Genomic DNA, 22,090 nt, shown 5'->3' on the forward strand with positions numbered 1-22,090 from the left:
GCCATCGCCATCACTGCCATCGTTAACGTCTTTGCCATCGCCATCGTAATCGCCATCGCCATCGTCATCGCCATCGCTGATGCAAATTTCAACTACAGCTCTAATAACAATGTCTAATAGTAAGTATTAATAACAAAATTAGTAAGAACGTATGTCGTAACAATGGCAAGGTATGATACCATATAGTATATACTATATCCTATATACTCAAGTGTAGCACCTAACTGTCAATGCATAGCTCGCAGCGCGTGCAGCGTGGCCCGGACTTATGAAAGTTAGAAGTAGCCCACTAACTGGAGAAAATTTGGCTTGGTGTATGACCTACCGTACTAGGTGCTACTTTGAGAAAGCGGGCAATTGCATTGTTAAACGGCGAATATCTAACGACGAGCGAGATATATGCACAAATAACATTGTCTTGTCTACTACGAATGTCACAGTGATGAGATGATAACCTTGTTATTTGTTTGATAGTTTGCCCTCATATTGTTGTACATAAGTTTTGATCGTGTTGTCGCTACAACGATTAACTCAATTTGATCTAAATAACCTTAACTGATTAAGTAGAAATATGGAATTTATTTTTCATTCTCCTCTTGAAGTGAGTATCAAAGTTTTGAAGTCATGACATGAGGCTTATACCACAGGTTTATGGGAAATCTGCATAAGTACGAGTTTTGTCAACATTAAAACTGTTAATGCATGTGTATGAGCACATGTAGATGTTGTAAAACTGTCAGACCTCTAACTCCCAAGATCTAACTGTTAATTCTCCCCTCTAGCTGCTACACATTCTTTGTGAACTAGTTATAAGGATATGATGTTAGATCAAGAAAACAACTTCGATCTGATAAGTTTGAGTATTCTCATTACCTGTTTTGTCGGATAATGTATGGATATCACAGGGAAAAGTTACATGTTAATCACTTCTGGGAGTTAAATGCGGCGAATATTTTGCTTAGATTTCTCATTAAAGTAACCTGTATGGGTATACTCCTTTTTTTTTTTTTTTTTTTTTTTTTTTTTTAATCTTGCTTTTCCAGCTCATGCTGCATTCTAAGTTTTCGACTAAATTGTACTTCTTTCAATATATCTAGAACTCCTGATGTTAGATATCACAGGTCTATTTACCAGTAAATACCGGTAATTGCAAGAAATTGTGTAGCTGTATGGCGCATAAATTTTTCCTCTGACTCTGTTAATGGTCCATAAGGTGTAGGGATTGGGACTGATTATAATGCTTATGATTTTTTCAACAGCAATTCTCCCTACAGGGGGGGAGTGCTCCATCACTCCGCCAAGCGGTATCTCACTGAAGACTGATTTCAATCTGTGCTGTAGCAAATGGGAAAGTGACAACACCCCTCTGTCCTACAAGTTTCAATACAGGCTAGAGAACGGACTGTACAATGTGTTATATCATGGCGTTAACAAAAACATAACTACCTCTTGGATACCGCCTGGGAACAATGCAGACAACTTTACTGTCAAATTGAACGCGACAGTGACTGACAGATTTGGAAATTCTGCTTCCCCAGTCTCTTTGACAGTTCAGGTAGGTCGCAAACCAATAATTTAACGTCTGGCATGAAAGGACGTGAGAATATTTTAATTTATATTGGTCCCTGTTAGTAATAGATCAGTTTTAGTTCTAGATACCTGCTTTTGACTTTTGCAGATCCAGAAAATAAGACCTGATGATATCACAAACCTTCTAAGGGCGAAAAACAGTTTATTTAACAAATTCATCGAGATCGGAAACCTGAGAGAAGCGGCGCTGATAGCAAACGCTATCCTTCTACCAATTTCACAAGAAACCTCAATGGATTTGCAAAAGAAATACAAGGTACTTTTCGAATCCAACTTGTTAATTAAAAAGTTTAAAAAAATACTTCATTCTGATCGTGTCCGAAAAGCAAATAGTTTACCAAGAGCCAAACATACAAAAAAGGAACAAAGTATTTGTATGAACAAAAGATGATAATAATAAAAATCAATTTTCGAAGAACAGACAAGTATAATGCATTAAATAGATGAACAGATTTTTGCGAAAAATGGAGCTGTGTTAAATATCTGATGTTTTTCCAGCGCGAGAATCGTTTCTTCCATGTTAGATGTTGACTTTCTATTATTCTTGCGTGTTGAGCGTGTGAGCAAACAATTTCATCTTCCGTTCTGACGAGTGAAGAACGCTAAGGAACCTTGAATCAAATTTCAAGCAAATAGTTACAACCTCTTGAAATTGAAGTTTGAAAATCCATTTCATGGGCGGAAATCACCGGACATTCCTTTATTTCAACTTAGAAGTTTTCGGTGATTTGATGCATTTAGTTAAATTATACTCTTGCAAATATATCATTTGACGGGTTTTAACTGACAATGTCATTGGGAAACCGGATACGTTGAGTCTAAATATGCCTTTAGATATATTATCTTTGGAACGAGCCTCATATGCGTGATACAGTCTGGCTGCCTAATTCTTCATTGGCTTAAATAACTTTAGGCTAATATCTTTATCGTTGTTTAAGGTTATGAACCACATCCTTAAAAAAATTTCGCCCTTGGAAGCGAAAAGTGTGTCCGAGCTGCTTCAAAAATCATCAGTTATCGGTTCTGCTCTTCAGGTCCTGGAGAAAGTACCTCACCCGTTTTTGGTAAGTTAATTACGTAATATCGATTGGGGTTGGAATAGCCTTGGTTTTTACGTCAAGCCTTCACACCATGACACTATTTAGTCAGAAATGCTCAAGAAACAACAGCAAAGACGAGAAATACGGAAAAGCACGAACATGAAAAACTAGCAACTGTTGTGTTATCAAATGAACCAATCTATAATTTTGTACTTACTTTAGCTAATTCGCCACAAATTATTTCTACAAAGGTAAATGGAAAGAGATCTGAAAATAAGCATTTTTAGCTTCATTTATATTTATTTGCACTCCACAGAATTTATCCTTATCTGCCATCAGTTCAATGACGTCACGATTATGGTCTTTCGCCCAGAAACAAGACGTAGCAGACATACTGCTGACAGACCTATTAGCAGAAAACTTGGCTTCATGTCTTAATAGCGTTTTGAAGGCAGCAGCAGTAATTGCATCAGAAGACTTCAAGTCAAGTTTTCAGCAACTGGTACTGTAATGTACATTAGAATTTATTCATTGGCAAATGGTCCATTGCAGATTGTTGTTAACTTCACCGTTACTCCCTTCTTCATTCAGATTGTGGACCTTTTATGGTTTGTTTGTTTGTTTGTTTGTTTTAAGCTTGCGAAAATCCATAATTTGCTTACATTGTATGTTTGTTTTCTGCAATTTCTACAGGGTAAACTATTAGTGAAGATTTCAATGAAGGCCCTCGAGAAAGTTGCAGACTCAGTGTTAGCCTTGACAATACCTGATGAAAGAACGATATCATTCACAGGGGGACAAATATCCATGACAGTCGGAAGATATAGCCTCCAAAGACTTTCAGGACTGGAAATAAAAGCAGGAAAAGGCCGGTTTATCTTACCTTCTAAGAGCCAATTATTACTCGCTGGAGTAAACAAAACAAGTTTTGTAGATGTTCAGGTAGGTTTTCGTGCCCTTCGGGCAAATTTCAATCCAAGTATTTTTTTTTGGCAGATACCGACACCAGTAATATTAAAGTAGCACATTAGGTACCTTAAAGGTTCCTTATTACCTCCAGCAATCATATTTCTTGTTTTGCTTTTGACATGTTCAACTCTGTCACTTGGGACAACAATTAAGAATCAATCAAGCTTCATTTTCTTCACATCGCCTTAAGTAAACCTTATAACTGAGTTGATAACAGGATCAGGTCTTCCACCCGCCATTTCTCTTCGATTTTCATTCTGGTTTCAAAAGACTAACTCTGACAATATTTCATAATAAGTGACCACATGAATGTTATTTATTTTTCGTTGTTTTTCCGAATATATATTCAGTTTCACTTTGCGCTCAACTTATGATAATTCATGATTAGTACTAAGAATGAGTACCTTGTTTACGTGTTCAATTATAGCAGTCCACAAAAACAAACAAATTATTAATCATTCTTCTTTCAGATGTTCTCGTTTTCTTTCAACCCTTACACTTGGGACGGCACAAAGGAGCGAGTTGGCTCTGATGTTGTAACCCTGCAATTGAAAAACAACGACAGCAAGCCTATTAAAGTATCAAATCTCACGGAAGATATTGTTATCGTTATGCCTTGAAAACTTCAGGAAATCTCTGCTTCAGAAAAGTCATGGTATTTCACAAAGAACTATGATCTACGTTTCCACGAGATAAAAGTCAAGTATGAAAACACCTTGCTGATAATGGAAATCAAACCTAAAGATCCAACCGTATATCTGTTTGTCTATATGCGTTTTGGTCAGCGACCGACAACTCAAGACTACGACTTCAATGCCACTATCTCTCATGACGAAAAGTGTGTTTGGATGCTAAGTGCACATGAAAAAAGTGAAAGGCAAACAGTCTGCTCCTTGAATCCAAATGCGACGATACAGGTTCTGGCTGAGCGTCCTGGGAAATACTTTCTCGGCTTAAAAAATTACAATGCCACAATGAACTTATTCCACACAAGTGAGAAAAGATCTTGTCTTGGTGGAATGCGAAGGAAGCGCTCGTGCATCGAAGTCAAAGATCCACCACCCACCCCTCCCCAGAGTCAAAATGTTCCCTTGATGCAAGTTTATGATTCCACAACAGACCAAAACTACACTCTGAAAGTTACCTTGGGTAGTTGTGTTTACTGGTCAGAAAAATTTTCATAACATTCATCAGAAGCCCCGCATGTCCTTTCCGTTGAACACGTAAGAGGGCTTTGTCGGTATAACATTTTTTTGTAGCTAATACGAGCTTTCTCAACGCTGGAATAAAAATCAATTTAGGAAAGAGAAGGTAATTGAACTGGAACTTCGTAGTACTGATCGCAATGTTTACTGTACAAACAAAATCGTGTAAGGGTGTGCTATTTACCTAGAAAACGGCTTTTTATTATTTGAATTTACAGAAGCTTCGGGACGCAAAACGCGAAAACAGTAAAATTTTACGAGGAAGGGATCGCTAAGTATCATCAACGTTTTTTGTGTATAGCTTTATTCATTGTTGTTGTTTTTACGAGGCCCGTATTTAAAAAGTGCAATATCAGTTTCCTCTACTTGCAATCCAAGTCGCTACTCTCAATAACCAGCGGTTGCATGCATACCAAAGAACATTTAAGTTAGAGGTTACACTAATGCCATTATGGTTTGAAGTGACCATCAATCTTCTCGACTGTAGCAACTTAATTCACCGCCGATTCTAAAGCCTGCTGAACATTTTGAAGTCTTTTCTGGACCGTTAGTCGATGCAAAGTATAAAATATTCCTTTGTGAGCCTTATCAACGGTTGGTACGTAAATGGACACAAAGGTTGGGTGACGGGTACAAGGTACGTTGCCATAGTTAGGAGCCTGCCTTGCTTAGTATCTTGGCATCGGGGTTTTACATCGTGCGTGTGTGGCTAATAAAACAAAACGCACAGTAAGGAATTGTAAAAAAGAATTTTGGCGAGCAAAATTGTTAAAAAATAAGGTGTGATTGGGGTACATTCAACATCTTTAGCAAGGGGAGGTGATTATTTTTGGGAGATCACGTGATTTTCAAGGGGAAAGGAGAATCAGTGGTTGCCAACAGAGTATAAAGGGGGGCTATATGAGTTTAATTGCCAATGAGGGGTCACCCAACCAAAACCATCCCCTTCACCATTTCCTTTTCTTTTTTTTTTTCAATGAGAGAACTTATTACCTTTGGGAAGCATTTCATCATCTTCGTCATTCTTTAATCATTCTCCTTTGTCTACGAAGCCTTTGTCTGCAACATGAATCATGACGGCAAAACTGCAAGTCAGGGGTGGATGCTGATCTCACATTTATGGACATTAAAACAGAGACTTCTGCTTTCGTGTCGTGCAAATTAAACTTACATGGATTCACACAGCTATAGATAGTGTTGGTAACTAGTTTTATATCTTTGTGTCAAGCTTTATTGGGCAAGACCAAAACGGAAAAAAAAATATGGAAACATAAATAATTAAAACTCAAAAAGAGTGGGCATGAACGGGACATTCAGACCAATGCGGGGTGCCTACCGTAGGAAAATATATAAGGAAAAATAAAATCCAGTCGTAATGAGAAGAAAAACTAATTGTAGAACAATTTAATTGTACAAAATGAGAAAGTTGAGAACGATGGCAGAAGCCAAAGATGAAAATGGCAGCGAAGCTCTTTCTAATGGAATTTAATCCCCTGAATATGCAAAATTTTTTATCAATGTGCTCACACATGGCGGGTAGAGAAATCCTCGTCAAGTTTCGAATACTTAATTTTTATTAAAAATGACTGATTGGAATGCTATTGAATGTTGCTCACTTTCTGAGCCAATAAGAAATCAAAAACAGAGGGCCGGTTATCAACACGAGGTGTAATCCAAACCGCTGTTTTACGCAAGCAGTGGGCATGAGGTATCATTTAAAAGAGGGTTAGCTTTCAGCCCTCTTGACGCTGTTCATAAAAACATATGTTCAGAAAAAAGATTCAGCTATATTCAAGATAGTTTAGAACGCTGTTTTGTTAAAACAACGGCTAAACTTTGTTTTATTAACCCGCCAGAGACTTTAACTATAACTTTGATATAATCTTATCCTCTCAGCTACCAAAGTGCAAGTAAGCACACAGCGAACAAAACAGTTTCGAGACCTAAATCTCTAAATACAGTATGAGTGCTTCACCCTCAGGTGTAATATGTTATTTTTAAAGAAATGAAAGTCCCTTTCTCAACCTTAAGTTATTGTCGAACAGCCGGGCTTTGATATTAGAGAACGTTATCCAGAGAATGACGTTTTTTCAGGCCTTTAGAGCACAGGGTTAACCATTCTCTCATCGTTTCACGCAGATAAACACAGCCCATATTATCCCGCCGATTCCAGGCACGAAAACTGAGGAAGCAGCTATAATGTACACGATCATCCAGTCTGAAAGAAAACACTACGAAATTATAGTGACGCGCGCTTAGCTTCCCTAACTGAAGACCTTAGATTATTTTAGCACCAAAGGCAAGCTAATGCAATTTATTTTGTATTAATTTTCTGTAAAATTGAGTTATAAGGTACATATTTCAATTGCGATGTAAATTGAGCTGCTAACAGGTTTTTTGAGAAAAAAAGAGAAGATGGTGCGAAATGAACGAAATCTCCATGATTACGTGTGAGGCAAAATTTCTGAGGTATCAGGATGCTATATATGCATTTTGGACCGACAACTTAAGGCTGGCGGGGAAGGGCAAAACAGACAAAACTGACGAACTGCCGGTTTTTTAACGTGATATTAACTCAGTTCTTGCCGCAGGAACTTACTATACCATTGATGTTATCAAGTAATTGCTTAATCTGCCGAAGTTTACCAGCCCTCGGCTGCTATTTCCGTCAGGAAATAGTTATTATCGCTGGCTTAGCTTGCGTGTTATTTGATTAGATATATTTACGAGGTTTTACTCGGTCAGTTCATTTCAGGTGTAGATTCTACTGCGCCAACTTCTACTCGGGATTGGGCCATAGTTTCTCTCCACACTGCTACTCATCTATTCTATCAAGTCAAATTCAGTACGTGGGCAAACCAAATAAGTGATCGATTCCTTGTTTTCCAGGCTAAGTTCTCAGGCTTTTTAAATTGTTATTCTTTTCAGTTAAGTCTTACTTTATCACTTATCAAATGGCCTATATCGTTACTAAATCGGTTACTTAGTTTTTTTTGTTTGTTTGTTTATTTTGTTTTGTTTGTTTGTTTGTTTTTTTGTATTTTGTATACTCTGAATCGCGCTTGATTAGGTCCATATCTCAAATATAAGGTTATTTCTCATAAAACTATCATCCGAGTTAATCGCCGTGAAGCTTATTAATCGATCAATATAAGTGCCGATTTGCCACTTCCATGTTAAGGTCGTTATTGCAATGTTAGCGATAGTTCCTTCATTTGTATTATTTTATCTTCGATACGTTAGTTACCTTAGCTTTTATTGTCGTCTTGTATTTCAGTTCGAGCCGGCATACGGCTGACATCATACGATTCCCTACTAAGTTTACATCACACGATTCATTTTACACTACTCACTATTCTACGCATGTGATTACTTGGATTTTGTGTGCCACATTCTATCCTCTTAATTTACAGGATCCTCTATTCATATAAGCTAAATTGACGCTTGCCTCTCCTGATGAGGGCTCAGCACTTGTCTGGCAAATCAATTCCCATTAAGTGAACAAGCTATATCCGAGGGACGAGCGCAGCAATGCATTTGCGCTACCTAAAAGCTGTGAAGTTCTTGGCTTAAGTTACCACCCAAGGTTTGATATCATTAGATATTCTGCTGTCCAACCTGCAGGTGGCAGATGTAGCGACCAGCTCTGTAGTTGCAGAATCTTCTGTTGAAGAAGCAACTGCGGATAAATCTGTGCAAGTAATTACGTTAGTTTCTAAGTGCCTTTCCTCGTTCCACATAACAGCCTAAACAAAAGTGACAGCAGCAACATTGAGAACAAAAACAAAAGAAAGAGGCCGATTACAATCAGCCATCTAGGCCAAACAAGCTTCAATTGCTTGATGAAAGATTCATTACGTGGGCAATATATTTTTTAGGCAATTTTACCTATACGGGAATAATAATCATTTGTGTACGAGATATGTGCATCTTATCCACTCGGTTAGCCAGCCATATTTTTACTGAAATTTTGCTTTTATTTTAGCTTTTTGGAAAGGTTACTAGGTAGGTGTCATGGCCCATTTAATAACCTCTTTTTTTTGTTTTATTTTAGATAAAAATGAGTATCTTATTGTATCATTCCCAAGGGCAGTCACACTGACTCCCTTTAAAAAAGTACAATCCTCTTGGAGAGGAAAACCGCAGGAAACCATCAATGAAACAACATAAATATTTCCTGGATAATAAATCAATGAGTTTTATATTTTCTCAAGTGTTCTCGGTAGATGAATCTAAGGTCATATTTTCATTTTTTACCTGATTCTTTTCTAAATTAAGTAGGAGACAGCAAGACTTGAAAAACGCCAGGAGAGTATTTTCTCAGGGTTCTCAGAAGATGGCGAAGAATTAAAATATTTTATTAAAAAATAACCATTAGGCTGAGAGAAAATAAAAAGATATGTAAGGGGAAGTAGAACACTATATCAAAGATTAAGGTAAAAATCAGATCATTTAGTGTTATCAGCCGAGTTGATACCGCAAAGTGGCCACCGTAAAGGGTTTCAAAGTTGAAGTTTCGAGCGTTAATCCATCGTCATCCCTACTTAGTTACTTTCTTACATAATTTCTTTTTTTTTTTTTCGGATAAACTAACACCACCATACCAACCGAAAATTCTAACGGAAATAAATTCATGTATACAGTAGTTAGGTATTTTGCTGGTCTCGAGCGTAAACTCACTCTACCTACTCCCCTCTCGCCTTATACCTTTCCTGTTCAAGTTTTCTTGAGATAGACACTACAAGAGACTTTTTTTTCACAGTCTGCAAAACAGCTTTTAACAGCATTGAAAAGGATCTCAGGAACACAATACCATGTTAACATCGTCTTAGACTAATTTTAATAGATGCCAAAAGGAAAAAAAAAACTTTTCAGATTTAGAGACATTGAATGAAATAAAAGCGCTTTTATAGCAGTAATTCTTGATTATTCTGAAAGCTAAATTTCGGTCACCAGCCATTTATCTAGACAGTCGATACTCAGCGGCAGTGAAAGGGTCTTAATCCGAAAATGCGTGTATGTCAAAAATTTGGATCTGAAGATTAGTGAAATTACACTGGATTAGAACAATCATCAGAATATCGATTGATAAGAGGTCAAAATTAATTTTCTTTGTAACGATGCTGCATTGTTTTGAAGCAGAATTAATGAATCAGCCATTATAAATCGCCTGGGAGAGGGGTCAGAAGTTTTTTAAGGGGATGTCATGGCTTTTGGGGGAACTGAGAGTGATCAGTCTCACTAACAGAGTATAAAGGTTTGAATCATACAAAAGTGATTGTTAACTGCCAATGAGGGAGGATCCTATGAATACCACAGAGCCCTATGAAAGAATAAGGTAAATTTTATCCTAACCCCCCCCCCCCACCCCCTCTCTCCAGACTGGAACACTTTTTGTCTCTTTAAAATGAAATTTTTCACGCTTTTGTTTCCTTCGCGAGGCTCTCTTTGAGCGCTCGAGCCTTCATCCATATCTATTTGCTGTTTCACTCTCTCAGTTACTATATAAACAGATATCGATGTCATTGCGCTTTTCGCAGACTCAAAGAAAAGCTGGATTCCCCTGTGTGTCGTTCATATACATGTAGGATTGTGGGAAATCTTAATCCGACTGATCCCGGTTCCCATGACATTAATTGACCAGATGAGTTCTAATTCTCCTGCTTTTATTCCCCATACATGTATTACGGGATCAGTCCCGCCGCTGAAGCTATTGCCATACCATATAAATGTTACCAATTACACCGAGCAGTTTCATTCCTTTAATGGATAGATTGTAATTTCTTCCATCCGTGCAGTTGAACACCGGAGATACTCGATAAAGCTTCCGGTAGGAAAAATGCGGATCGGCAAAGGACCACTAACTTTAAACATGATTCTTGGACTAGTTCTCTTAAAAACGTATGTTATCAAGTATTATCCGCGCGACAAGAAAATGTAAACTAATATAGCTATTTATATTTAACAAATAGAGAAGCCTTGACTGTGCTCTGTTCTGTTATAAAGCACTTAGGAAGCGGCTAGAGCACGAAAGAAGACTGGGGAGAAACACGAGACGTAGTCGAGTGTTTCTTCCCACTTCTTGAGTGCTCTAGCCGCTTCCTAAGTGCTTTATAACAGAACAGAGCACAGTCAAGGCTTTTCTATTTGTTTTATAATAAAGAATCCGTTAAATTCCCCATGTATTACTTTAAATTTTCAAAACAAACTTTATTTCCAAAGCGAAGAACAGTGTCGTCAGCATGCTCTATACTCTCATAGAGCACGCTACAATAAGCCAATCAGAATCCCTGTTAGAATGGTTCAAATAATCTGATTGGCTGTACAAGACAAAAGCTGTCAAAAGTGTCAAACCATCAAAGTTCACACTCTGTGATAGTTTACAAACTAAAATAATTCGGCAGGTCGAATTTAACGCTTTTGCCTGAAGTTTTTAAATCAGAATCTTGAAGTGAAATGTTCAGTGAACTTCAGCCGAATTATGGCTCATAAAAAGACGCGGGTTTTTTCACATGACAAGGTAGAAAACAAACTGTTCAAGGCGAGTGTTTTTTAACTGAACGACAGCCGAATTCACCGGAACATGAAGATCGCTTGGGATGACAGCGCCGCAAAACTCGGCTGCAGTGACTGAAGTGACTTTCCACTCAACACATTGAAAAGGATATCAGAGCGAGCTCTTATTTTTTCACTCGAAGGGCGGCCGATGTAGTTTCTGAGGCTTGCTTTACTGTGATGACCGGAGATCGGCATGATAAGTGAGCCGCGATGGACTTCAGCATAATCATATTTGCTTAGACACCGTCATGATTAGTATGAATTTTAACAATTATGCCAGTTTGGTTATATTTTTCATCATTTCTGTTTTGTTCTGTTTTGTTTTTGAACTCTGAACTCAATAGACTATACGAGTGTTGGCTGTGTTTGATTTTCATTACCGTACGTAAGCTTGCAATCTAACTGAGCGTGAAAATCTTTAAAACCCGGAATGTCTATTTTGTTTTTCCTTTGAGGATTTTCGTATCTGCCCACGTTTTAATAACGTAAATAACGGCGCCTGGTATGTTTACAAACCTTTATTTGGTTCTTCTGTTACTACTTGCCGGCTCGCTTGTTCCGAAATTTCACTTTCAACTATCGAAAAAAAGCTAAAAAGAAGTCCCGGAAAAGGTCGAACATGGTACAATTTGGCAGATGGCGTGACAGCTTTCGCTCAGTTCTATGCTCTATACTCTCATAGAGCACGCTCTTTCAACCAATGAGAGCGCGCGTTATATCCGAACTTTATTATAAAGTAGCTTATTAAAGTGAATTTCTTGTTTTGCTGAAGCGAGCAATTGCTCTGCACCTGGTAAAGTAGGCCTTTAGCTTCATTGGTCCTTTCATAAAGAAAAAAAAATAAGGGTTGACTTATGTCAGTGAGAAGTATTGTCATGTGTCATATCAACTCCTTCAAAATGGTTAAAATAGATTACACAATCTGTCACCCTTGTGTTGTTATCAAGTCAATAACTATATAACATAAGAAGCTTGCAGAATTGGGCTATGAGTAGGCTTCAATCCGGTAAAATGTTCACAGCCCTGTTTTTACACTCTACGCTGAGTAAGTACAAGTGAAACTCTACTACATTTTGTGGTTATTTTATGGAAATGTTAAGTAAATAGTGACTAGCTAGATATAATTATTTCGGTAATGGAACATCCGAGAGCCCCAAGCAAAATCCAACCGATATTATCGGTCGCTCCTATTAGGCTCTTTCATTCAAACAAACTGGACTCTGGTAACGTGTGTTCTTAGGTTTAATAATACTTAAAAATACTAATAAAAGTAAATGAAAATAACCAAATATATTTTAAAAAGGGGAGAAATATGCTTTAGCTTGTTTACAAATGTAATTTTAGCTTTGTTAAGACGGAAAATGATTTGGAAACTGTTAATCACAACTAATCAGTTTGGCGGTTTTTAAATTGAAATGATAGTTATAATTCACGACTGATGTGTCTTAATTGACGTTTAGTGCAAATTTTTTTAAAAATATCATGAAGGGTTTCAGGAACATAATAGCATAGTCGCCTGCCTTTTAAAGTTGCTGTGACGAGATGTCAACCGAAAAATAAACAGACACCACTTAAGAGCCCTCTCGCGATAAAACAAATTAAGTTCGTCGAATTCAACTTATTCAGACGTTTCGCTTGAACAACTTGAATCTTGCACGAAAAGAAATGGGAGTTGCATTTGTGCTTATTTTATAAACAAACTACATAGAAAACAATAACTTTGGTAAACAGAAGGCAAGTTTGGATAAGGATTTTTCATAATAAATGTCCTCAACGACAGTTCAGCTTGTGACGAGTTTGCATTTTTTATTTCCCTTTTAATTAACTCCCTGCTTCCCCGACTTTTTTATCGGCTTCATTTGTTGAATTTTATTCTCTAAAACGGACACCAAAACCCTGTAGACAGTTAATTTATGAGTTTCAGCCCACTCAGAGAAAGAGAAAAAACATAGCAGAGTATTCATGCTTTCCAACGATCACACGACGAAATATGGCGTCGGTCATCGATTTCAAAAGTTTTGTTTCTCAAATGACTCGCTACATATAGTTTCAAAATTACAAATCTAGATAAAGAGCAGAATGATTCAGTTTAACATTTCTTCGTCGTTTAATTCGTCGCAAATATACCTTTTATCACTCCACTACTATCCCATTTAAGCCATATACGTGGGCAAGGGAACATGCAAAATTTCCCACAGTGTTGCACTGTAAAACAATGCAAATATACGGACGGAGAGCGTAACAACAAAAAGATTGCACCCAACAAACCAAAAATGTTGCTCTTGACGGTTTTTTTTGTTCGTTTCTCAAGCAACAAGTCTCTCAGCACAACAGAATATTTCCTGATGGTCATAAAGAACAATTGGATGGGTTTTTGAACGGCACTCTCTTAACTTGGAATAATACCACGCGATGTTCAAAATTTTCGCATCGAATAAGGTTTATTTATTTAAAGTTATTTATTCTGAGAAGCGACAACTTTGAACTTTTACATTTATATTAAATGTCTAATCCATACATTGGCTATGAGACACTAGTTTTTGCTTCGCTTTAAGCATGTGAAATCGTTGCCCAAAGCAGTCAGCGCCCATCCACCCACAGAGGTCTGAGTACGAGCAAACCGTATGTCTCTGTCATGTTCCATTATCCTTTCTCGCATTGATCTTCCTGTTTTGCCGATATACACATCGCCGCATTCACATGGGATCTTGTAAACGACACTGTTTTGTTTTGATGGTTCCAGGGCGTCTTTAGGTCGTACTAAGTGAGACCTAAGTGTTATGTCAGTCTTGAAAATGGTCCGTATGCCTTTATGTTGTAGGCAGCGGCGAAGAACCTCAGATACGCCCTTTATGTAAGGCAGAATGGCGGTGGATTTAAATCCCTGCGCGGGTTCATTGTTGGCTATTGCCCTTTTTTTTGCGAGTTTTCGTAGAAATGAAGAAGAACAATCATGCGAAACAAGTACTGATGACAAGTGTTTCTTTTCCTCAGAGATAACCGACGGTTTCGTCTTGAGGTGTTTGGCTCAGAGTCGTATAGACATTTAACAATACCACGCTTCACTGACTGAGGGTGGTGCGAATCATGGGCTAGGTACTGGTCAGTATGGGTGGGCTTTCTGTAGAAAGCGGTGGTGAGAAGACTGTCTGAGTCCCTTGTAGCTGGTTTGTGGAGAAAAGGGAATTGCGTTATCTCTCTCGACTTTCATGGTAAAACAAATTGTGGGCTGTTGACTGTTTAGATGTTATAAAAGCTGTTGACATAGTTCCACTCTAAGAATGTGAACGTGTCATCTACATATCTTTTCCAGATCTTAGGTTTGCAAGTCGCATTTGCTTTCGCCTGTTCCTCATATTCTTTCATGTAGATGCTAGCTATAACAGCGGAAACAGAGCTTGTCATAGCTGCTCCGTCTTGCTGTTCATAAATCGACCCGTTGTATTGGAAATATGTTGATCTCAAGACCAAATTCATGCGGTCAGCAATTAGTGTAGGTGTTAAGTTTCTGCGATTAGCAAGATCGCTTTCGTTCTCTAGTTTTCGCAATGCGGCTTGAACTGCACCCTCGATCGATACGATTGTAAACAACGATTCTACGTCTAGGTATCATCTTGTTGCAGATTTTTTTCTGATAAATGTCACGTCTGCGAGTAAAACCCACCAAACGAATCCACTGGAGGCAAAACGCTGCGAATTCGCTCAGGACACTCCGATCACCCCGAAATTCTACGAGCATCACGTTTTATTTTACAGCTCGTGTTCCTCATTCAAAGGTCATGTACATTAAATTTCAGCCAAGAGTTCATTGAGAGCTTTCGCATCAGGCGTCATTTTGAAAGCGCCTTTCCCATACTATTAGAGCTCGTAAATTATCGTTCAATTATTTACACGCAGGGTTGGAGACTGCTGACTGCTCGCCAAGTTGTATCTCATAGCTCTTCTTTTACGCGAAAAAAAATTTAAAAAAACAAACAAACAAAATGAAAAACTACGAGTTCCGGAGGTTCCGCAGGTTCGGTGGGTTCCACAGGTTCTGAAGGTTCTGCCGTCTGGTGATCCATAGTTCAGTAACAGCTAAGAATATGAAAAACTCCTCGCAAAATTTCGGAGCCCAACCGCTCAAGATTCAAATTGGGCAAAAGTTTAATTTGACCCGTCAGATTTGATACCAGATCAATTCGCTTGAAGAAATATCGTCCTTTCCGAATTTTTGCGTCTCAGTCTGTTTACCATTACATCGAGCTAAAACGAGACATTTTTTTTTCCTTGATAGCGCTTTTTTTTTCCAACGGCATTTGCTAAGGCCTACCGTATCCTCAGAAATGTTTCCCACATGTAGCAAGTTTCCTGCAGCTGATTAGTGAATTGCAGGGATGCTGCATTTTTTGTTAATTCATCCGTCAGCTCCCTGGGGAAAGCAAGAAAAGTCATGGGTAGATTTTAAAGTGCATGTAGTAAATAGAATGCATTAGTACCACGCTAATTTGAAATCAGATAAACTTTTTCATTGTTTGAAATGTTATTCTTGAGATAACAATCAATATATTTGTTCATTTTCTCTTCTACAGTCATTCTTCATTTGATGATGGAGTTACCAGGAACAGGTGAGGTAGTGAAATTCCATTTAATATTTATGTACCTTAAAATGAACTGACAAAAAAAAAGAAAGAAAGAAAGAAAGAAAGATGTGACTAATTTATCATACAAATGAGTCTTTGACTTCCTGCTTCAATTACATCGGATTGTGATTCAAAACAAAAAAAGGCAAAGAATAATAGTGCTATTACCTTGATCTCCCCGATTTTCACTTTTAAAACCTAGCCCAATTTTTTTTTTGTTTCAGTGAGGTAGAGGGTTTTGACGCCCATTGTTTGTTATAAAAATTGATATTTTAAAAAATACTCTCTTATCTTCATCATTACCATCATCACTATTGTTATCATCAGCATAATTTTTTTTTCCTTCATTTATTAATTTTTTTTCTCATAGAGTGCCAAGCAGCCTGTTTCAAAAGCTCCTCTTACATATTTTCGAAAAGCGGAAGAAAATGGTCTTTCAACAAGTTTGTCTGCTCCGACCAGGGAGGTTACTTAGTTTCCATCGAAACTGAAGAAGAGTGGCAGTTTATCAATCATGAGATTCAAAAGCGTGGTGCTTGGAATGCTAGTGCGTGGCACATTGGTTTATGGAAAAGAGGCGGGGTTTGGATTTGGAAGAATGGAGAACAACTAAATATTTCGAAATGGCGAGATTCTGAGCCAGATGGTAACGACACACGGGCGGAAATATCCAAGAATGGAGGCCTCTTTGATGGCATCTCTTCGGATGATAACAATGCCTTCATTTGCGAGATACCTGGAGGTAAGATCACATTCCAACCATAAAGTATCTTACGTACTTAAGTCTTGCACTTATGTCATGAAAATCACTCATGCTTCTTAAAAGTAATTATATTATTCACAGAATATGCTCAGTTCACCGAACTTGTGAGAGATTAATGAACTTTTAAACACGTATTAGTAATTAGACAAAGTGCCCATGAAAAAAAAAGAAACAAAATTATCATTTGCTTATACAAACCGGACTTGGAAGATTCGACTGACAACAACTATTCACTTGACTCTGATCATGACTTCTGCTCGGATTGATGAAACGTCAGTGAGAACAGTCCTTCTCAGGCCAGACCCAGACGATCAAGTTAAACTATTTCATGTTACTCCCGGGTTCAAACCGTTTGCTGAAGACTTTTCTATCCGTTTTACGATGAACAAATTGTTTGAAAGAACTCACGCATAAAATGAATGAAAGTTCCATTAATTAATTCAATTGTAAACATATACCTCACGATTTAACTTTCTGAGTAACTTCTAGTGTAGGTCTAGTTTAATTACAAACGGTCTTTAGGCCACGTGTCAACTTATTTAATCATATATTTTCTTCAAAAATGTATTTCGAAACAACTTCTTTTTTGCTGGCAACCAAAGTGAATTGAAAGAGAGAAAGAGAGGATTAATAAGTTATTCATCGACTTGATTTGCTTTAAAATGATTTACTTTAAAATACTGTCCAGCTGGCAAAACGAAATAAATTTATGAAAACTGGCAACGAAGTTAGGGATGTAGTTGGCGACTCGCGCAAGCGTAACTGCCTTCTTGGGTAGAGACAGGAAAAAACGGACCACTTTAAAAACCGATCAGCAGTTCGGGATAGTTGTCAAATTTGATAACCTAGAGCAAAACCAAACATTTACCAATCGCTGGTCAGGGTTACGCTCACGTGACATGTTACTGAGGCAACAATAACATCTTTAACATGACGTCCGAAGGCCGAACTAGACTGAGTTTACTATTATAATTGTTTACGATTGGAACTTGTTATTGAACAAATGGAAAGGCTTCTTCATCTTCTCTTTTCGCAGTCTCAATAATTTCCATTCGTATTATTTCGCTTTCTTGGCGGAGAGCGACGTCCCCAGCCATATATCTGTGCGAAAGAAAAAATGTTTTCACTGATACTGTTACTTCGCTAGTGAATAGGCGAAAATGAGGATGCAATCGTAGCGTATTTCTAACGCGAAACCGTGTAGATGGGAGGGTTGCTTTGAATAGTTCTAGAAACATGTAAAGAAGTTGGAAAATCCATACTGCTGCGCACTTAACGTCTCTCCACGGCCGCATCTACTCCTTCTTCTTCCATTACTGATTTGAGCGAAAAATACAATATGTCTTCTGCGTTTGCAAACCTGCTTGGTCATACCACAACTTATTGTCATCAATGAACAGCAACAGGGACTGAAAACATTCTAAAGTTGCAAAATGTCTTAGCCCAAGTGCAAGATGTTTTGTGGAGGAGACCATAAGCAAGACTTTTTTTCGATGAAAGAACTTCAGTTAAGGGCAAAATAAAATAAACTTAGTTTATTTCGGTCAAAACATGTGAAAAAGAAGAAAAAAACTCCCGTTGATTAATGTGAGGAGAACACTACCAAAAAAATAGTTTGATAGCACCTTTGGCAACGTTGAAAATCGTCTTATTCAGAACATGAGAATAATTGCATAAAACTATTTCAATCAAGGCCATCCAGGAACATACGTTATTATTTATTATAAGAGAAATGCGCGCGCCGTGATCGGTCAGAATTAGTTTATTATATTCCCATTAAGTAAGTGCCTTACGTCACACGAGGGCATTGTCGAGATATAGCGCAAGCCACCTACGTCATCGGTACGAGTGCGCTCAATTCACGATACATTTTATAAAAGAAATTAAAAAAAAAAAAAACTTGTTCCTTGAGCATTGTTGAGTTATATAAGCACTTGGGAATTTTAAAGAACACCAGAGAAGTGCAAGATGCACTCTCCTTCGGCTCGAGCTTCTCCGCACTCTGGTGTTCTTAAAAATTCCCGGATGCTTATATAACTCAACAATGCAATCGGCGCGCATTTTATTTATTTAATAAACAGATAAAGTGAAAGTGAGGACACATTGAACATGGTCAGATTATTTCTTGCTTTTGAAGTACGCGGAAACTAAAGCTTAAACCCATGACTGAAATGAAATGAAGTACATTGTTAACACCCAATCAACCATGGTCAGAGCATGCAAAAATAACAACACAGAAATGATGACCGATATGCAGAAGGAAATGTACAGTGAATGAACATAAACTTCGTGATCGTGGAAATTTCCTGTTCAGTGTCCATATCCTGTTTAAGTCCATTCACACACTTAATCGAAGACAAAGAAAAATTGCATTTTAGTAAAGAGGACATTTCCTAAAAAAAACACTCATCTTAATTTGAAGCACAGTCTTGACATTTTCATCAGAAACAAGTGGAATTTTACTTCTCTACTTTCTAGAGATTCTGGAATGAAGTAGCATTCTTCATGCCCTCCCCCTGAGCTCCATCTTCTCCAATTATACAAAGGTGTAGTTTGAACTTTAGGTCTTGGCTCTTACACTTCCACGAAGTGTTCAAGTGACAAATCTCGTTTGTTTTGCTTCAGCACAAAGGTATCTGGTTACTCTGAGATATGTGTAAAAAGGCATTTAGGAAATATTAAAAAAAAAACAACAATAAAAATCTGGACATTCCAATAGAATGAAATATTTATGATATTGTATTATTACAAATTGTATTAAATAATATATTTTCAGTTAACTTTGATACAGAAGTACGTGTACAACATGATTGTTACAGCCATAGGTTTATGAAATTCCCCGACAAATGTAAAAATTCCCTGAAAATTTTACAATTTCCCATATTGGCTCATAGCCATTATTTCCAACCAACTATTTATTAGTATGACTTCAGTGACAAACATCTGCGTCTCTTAATTTTCATGAAACAATCCTTAAACAATCCGGCACATTTGCTGTCTGCTTTTCTAAATTACAATTCAATCTGACATTTGATAGATGAAGGAAGAGCCATTTAGTGGACATGCCACAGTGTATGCCACTAAAACCAGATTGTATACATTCCTTTTTTTATGAGAACCAATTTATTTACATTTGATGTCTATAAAAACCTACTTAAATACTTGAATTGTTGAAGAATATTTTTCCTAACTTCTCTGAAAAAACATAAATTTTCTGACTTTTCCCTGATCTTGAAGGACCATTTTTCCTGACCATTTCCTGACTTGTGACAAGATAAATTAAAACCTGTGCTTGAGCCAAGTTGCCCATCAAACCAGAGTTTAGCTTTAGTATAAAGCAACTAGAAGTCAAACCAAGGTCAACCCTCAAACGATGACAGCGGGCTTTGCGTATGACAATGCTTAGGTTCTCTTCGGGCTATACCAGCGCAATGAAAGGAACAATGATTGTGCGTATTGTGCAGTGAGTAAGAAATCTTGAATTAGACAACAATGTTCAAATGAAAAACAGAAAGATTAAAAGCAGCGCCGAAAACACAAAATGGCTGTTGGCTACTAATAAAGCGGTAAATGAAGAGCACCCCAAGCACTTTTTCCCTGCAATTTCATCACGATAACTAATATCAGATGCATTGAATGAAAATAGATTGAGGATATCAGGAGACTCTAGGAAACTATCGCTTTAGGGGCGAAGCATCTCGGTTTTGATGAACCTATTTTATTAACAATACTGATCTTAAATTATACACAGCATGAAATACGAAAAAAAAGGACGAGCTGACTCTGTTTAATTTATCTTCACTTTTTATGTCCATAATGATTACCGTTACCCATATAATCCTTTAAGATTGTGGCGTGCACCTTAAATTTTTGCTCTTTTTTCCCGATAGCCTTTCCCATATCAACTGTATAGGGCTAATCTCCAGTTGCAAATCCATGAGAACCTAGATTAACGTTTAATTTTACGTTTTTATGTCTGTTCAGCTGGGGAAGGAAGAATTGGGGGCGGAGTGAGGAAGGAGCTAATTAACTTTCAAAACTCAGCCACCAAATTTACATGAGCTCACAGATAATCTTAGTTGATGTGAACTAATTCTGAAAAGCAGGTCAGAGATAGCGGATGCTGTAGTGAAGAAAGATGTATTGTATTAATTGACAATGATCAAACATAAACTGCAGATGTTAAAAAAGGGATCAAATAAAAAAAATAAGTCACGTTTTCTAACTTATTTATTTTTCTTCTTTATTGTGATTGTGATTTGTCTTTTTATGTTACAATCATTAATTTAAGTATCACTTTGTTTATCATCATTATGATAATTAGTATTTTTGTTTTCTTTTTTATCATTCTGTAGAATGCCCTGATAGAACCTTTAAAAACTCTTGGTATATAATTTCGGTGGATGGATGGTCCTGGCCCCGGAACAGAGAAACCTGCCAAAGCCAAGGAGGGGACTTAGTTTCCATGGAAACCGAAGAGGAATGGAACTTCATGAATGATGCAATTCAAAGGCGAAATACTAAATCCTTTGAAAATAAATGGAGTATTGGCTTAACAAAAGAAAAAAAAGGTGGGAATTGGACCTGGGTGCATGGAAGACCGCTGACTATTTGCAAATGGGGAGAAGGGGAGCCGAGTGGTGAACACGACGCGGCTTTCATCTACAAGCGGTCCAGGAATGGCGAACGGGGCGTGTTTGGTAGTGGAAGAACAATTTGGAAAAACTATGACGCTTATATCTGTGAAATTTCCAAGGGTAAGTCGTCCTTTTTGTTGTTGTTGTTGTTGTTGTTGTTCTAGTATTATTTTGAGTAAACTAAGCGGCACCAGAATCGTTTGAGTGTACTAAAGACGTACATTATTTTCTAACGTTGGTGATACTCACTGCAGAATTTATATAAACCCCTTTACAGTCAGGATCAAGTTTACACTTACATTTGCATAAATGAAAATATATTTCAGACATATCTCAATGAACGTTTTCATAAAATACTGTCTCTTCTGTATAAAAACATCTGAGTGCAAATAAAATGCATTGGTGCCATACTTACCTTTGACTTTTCCGCAGCTGTTGGCTGTTCTCCTTACACAACGCCCTTTATTCCCAGTTAGAGAGAGTGCGCGTTGCGTGACGAGACCAAATAACTGTCGAGAAAGAGATTACCCTCACTACCGTTCCTCTGACAAAGAGAAAATCAACATTATTCGTCTACAGTTGGCTGCCTCAAAAATATAATTCCACGTTATTATGCCATGAAAAGCAAAACAAAACTCTGTCGTATCTCCATTAGACCCTAACCAAGGATATATTGCGCTCTCGAATGAGTTAAGATACGTTGAAC

General features: G+C 37.5%; 2 protein-coding genes and 1 pseudogene across 2 annotated transcripts; 2 read left to right on the top strand and 1 right to left on the bottom strand.

Moving 5' to 3' along the window:
• The first annotated feature begins 835 nt into the window (after window positions 1-835).
• Window positions 836-6,360, top strand: LOC149051772 (sperm receptor for egg jelly-like). Its single transcript, XM_089187234.1, has 6 exons — window positions 836-1,555; window positions 1,679-1,846; window positions 2,529-2,654; window positions 2,947-3,132; window positions 3,324-3,572; window positions 4,070-6,360. The coding sequence occupies exons 1-6, from the start codon at window positions 1,238-1,240 to the stop codon at window positions 4,217-4,219; spliced, it is 1,197 nt and encodes a 398-aa protein (XP_089043360.1). The 5' UTR covers window positions 836-1,237; the 3' UTR covers window positions 4,220-6,360.
• A 7,780-nt stretch (window positions 6,361-14,140) lies between these two features.
• LOC149051773 (uncharacterized) lies at window positions 14,141-15,426 on the bottom strand (annotated as a pseudogene).
• Window positions 15,427-15,950: 524 nt separating this feature from the next.
• LOC149051774 (C-type lectin domain family 6 member A-like) lies at window positions 15,951-21,860 on the top strand. The gene is made up of 5 exons (XM_089214728.1): window positions 15,951-15,969; window positions 16,209-16,212; window positions 16,533-16,726; window positions 21,103-21,504; window positions 21,817-21,860. Exons 1-5 carry the CDS (start codon window positions 15,951-15,953, stop codon window positions 21,858-21,860), a joined length of 663 nt encoding a protein of 220 aa, XP_089070854.1.
• Window positions 21,861-22,090: the final 230 nt, after the last annotated feature.

Source organism: Pocillopora damicornis, chromosome 1, assembly GCF_964200805.1.
Source record: "Pocillopora damicornis chromosome 1, jaPocDami1.2, whole genome shotgun sequence".
NCBI lineage: Eukaryota > Metazoa > Cnidaria > Anthozoa > Scleractinia > Pocilloporidae > Pocillopora > Pocillopora damicornis.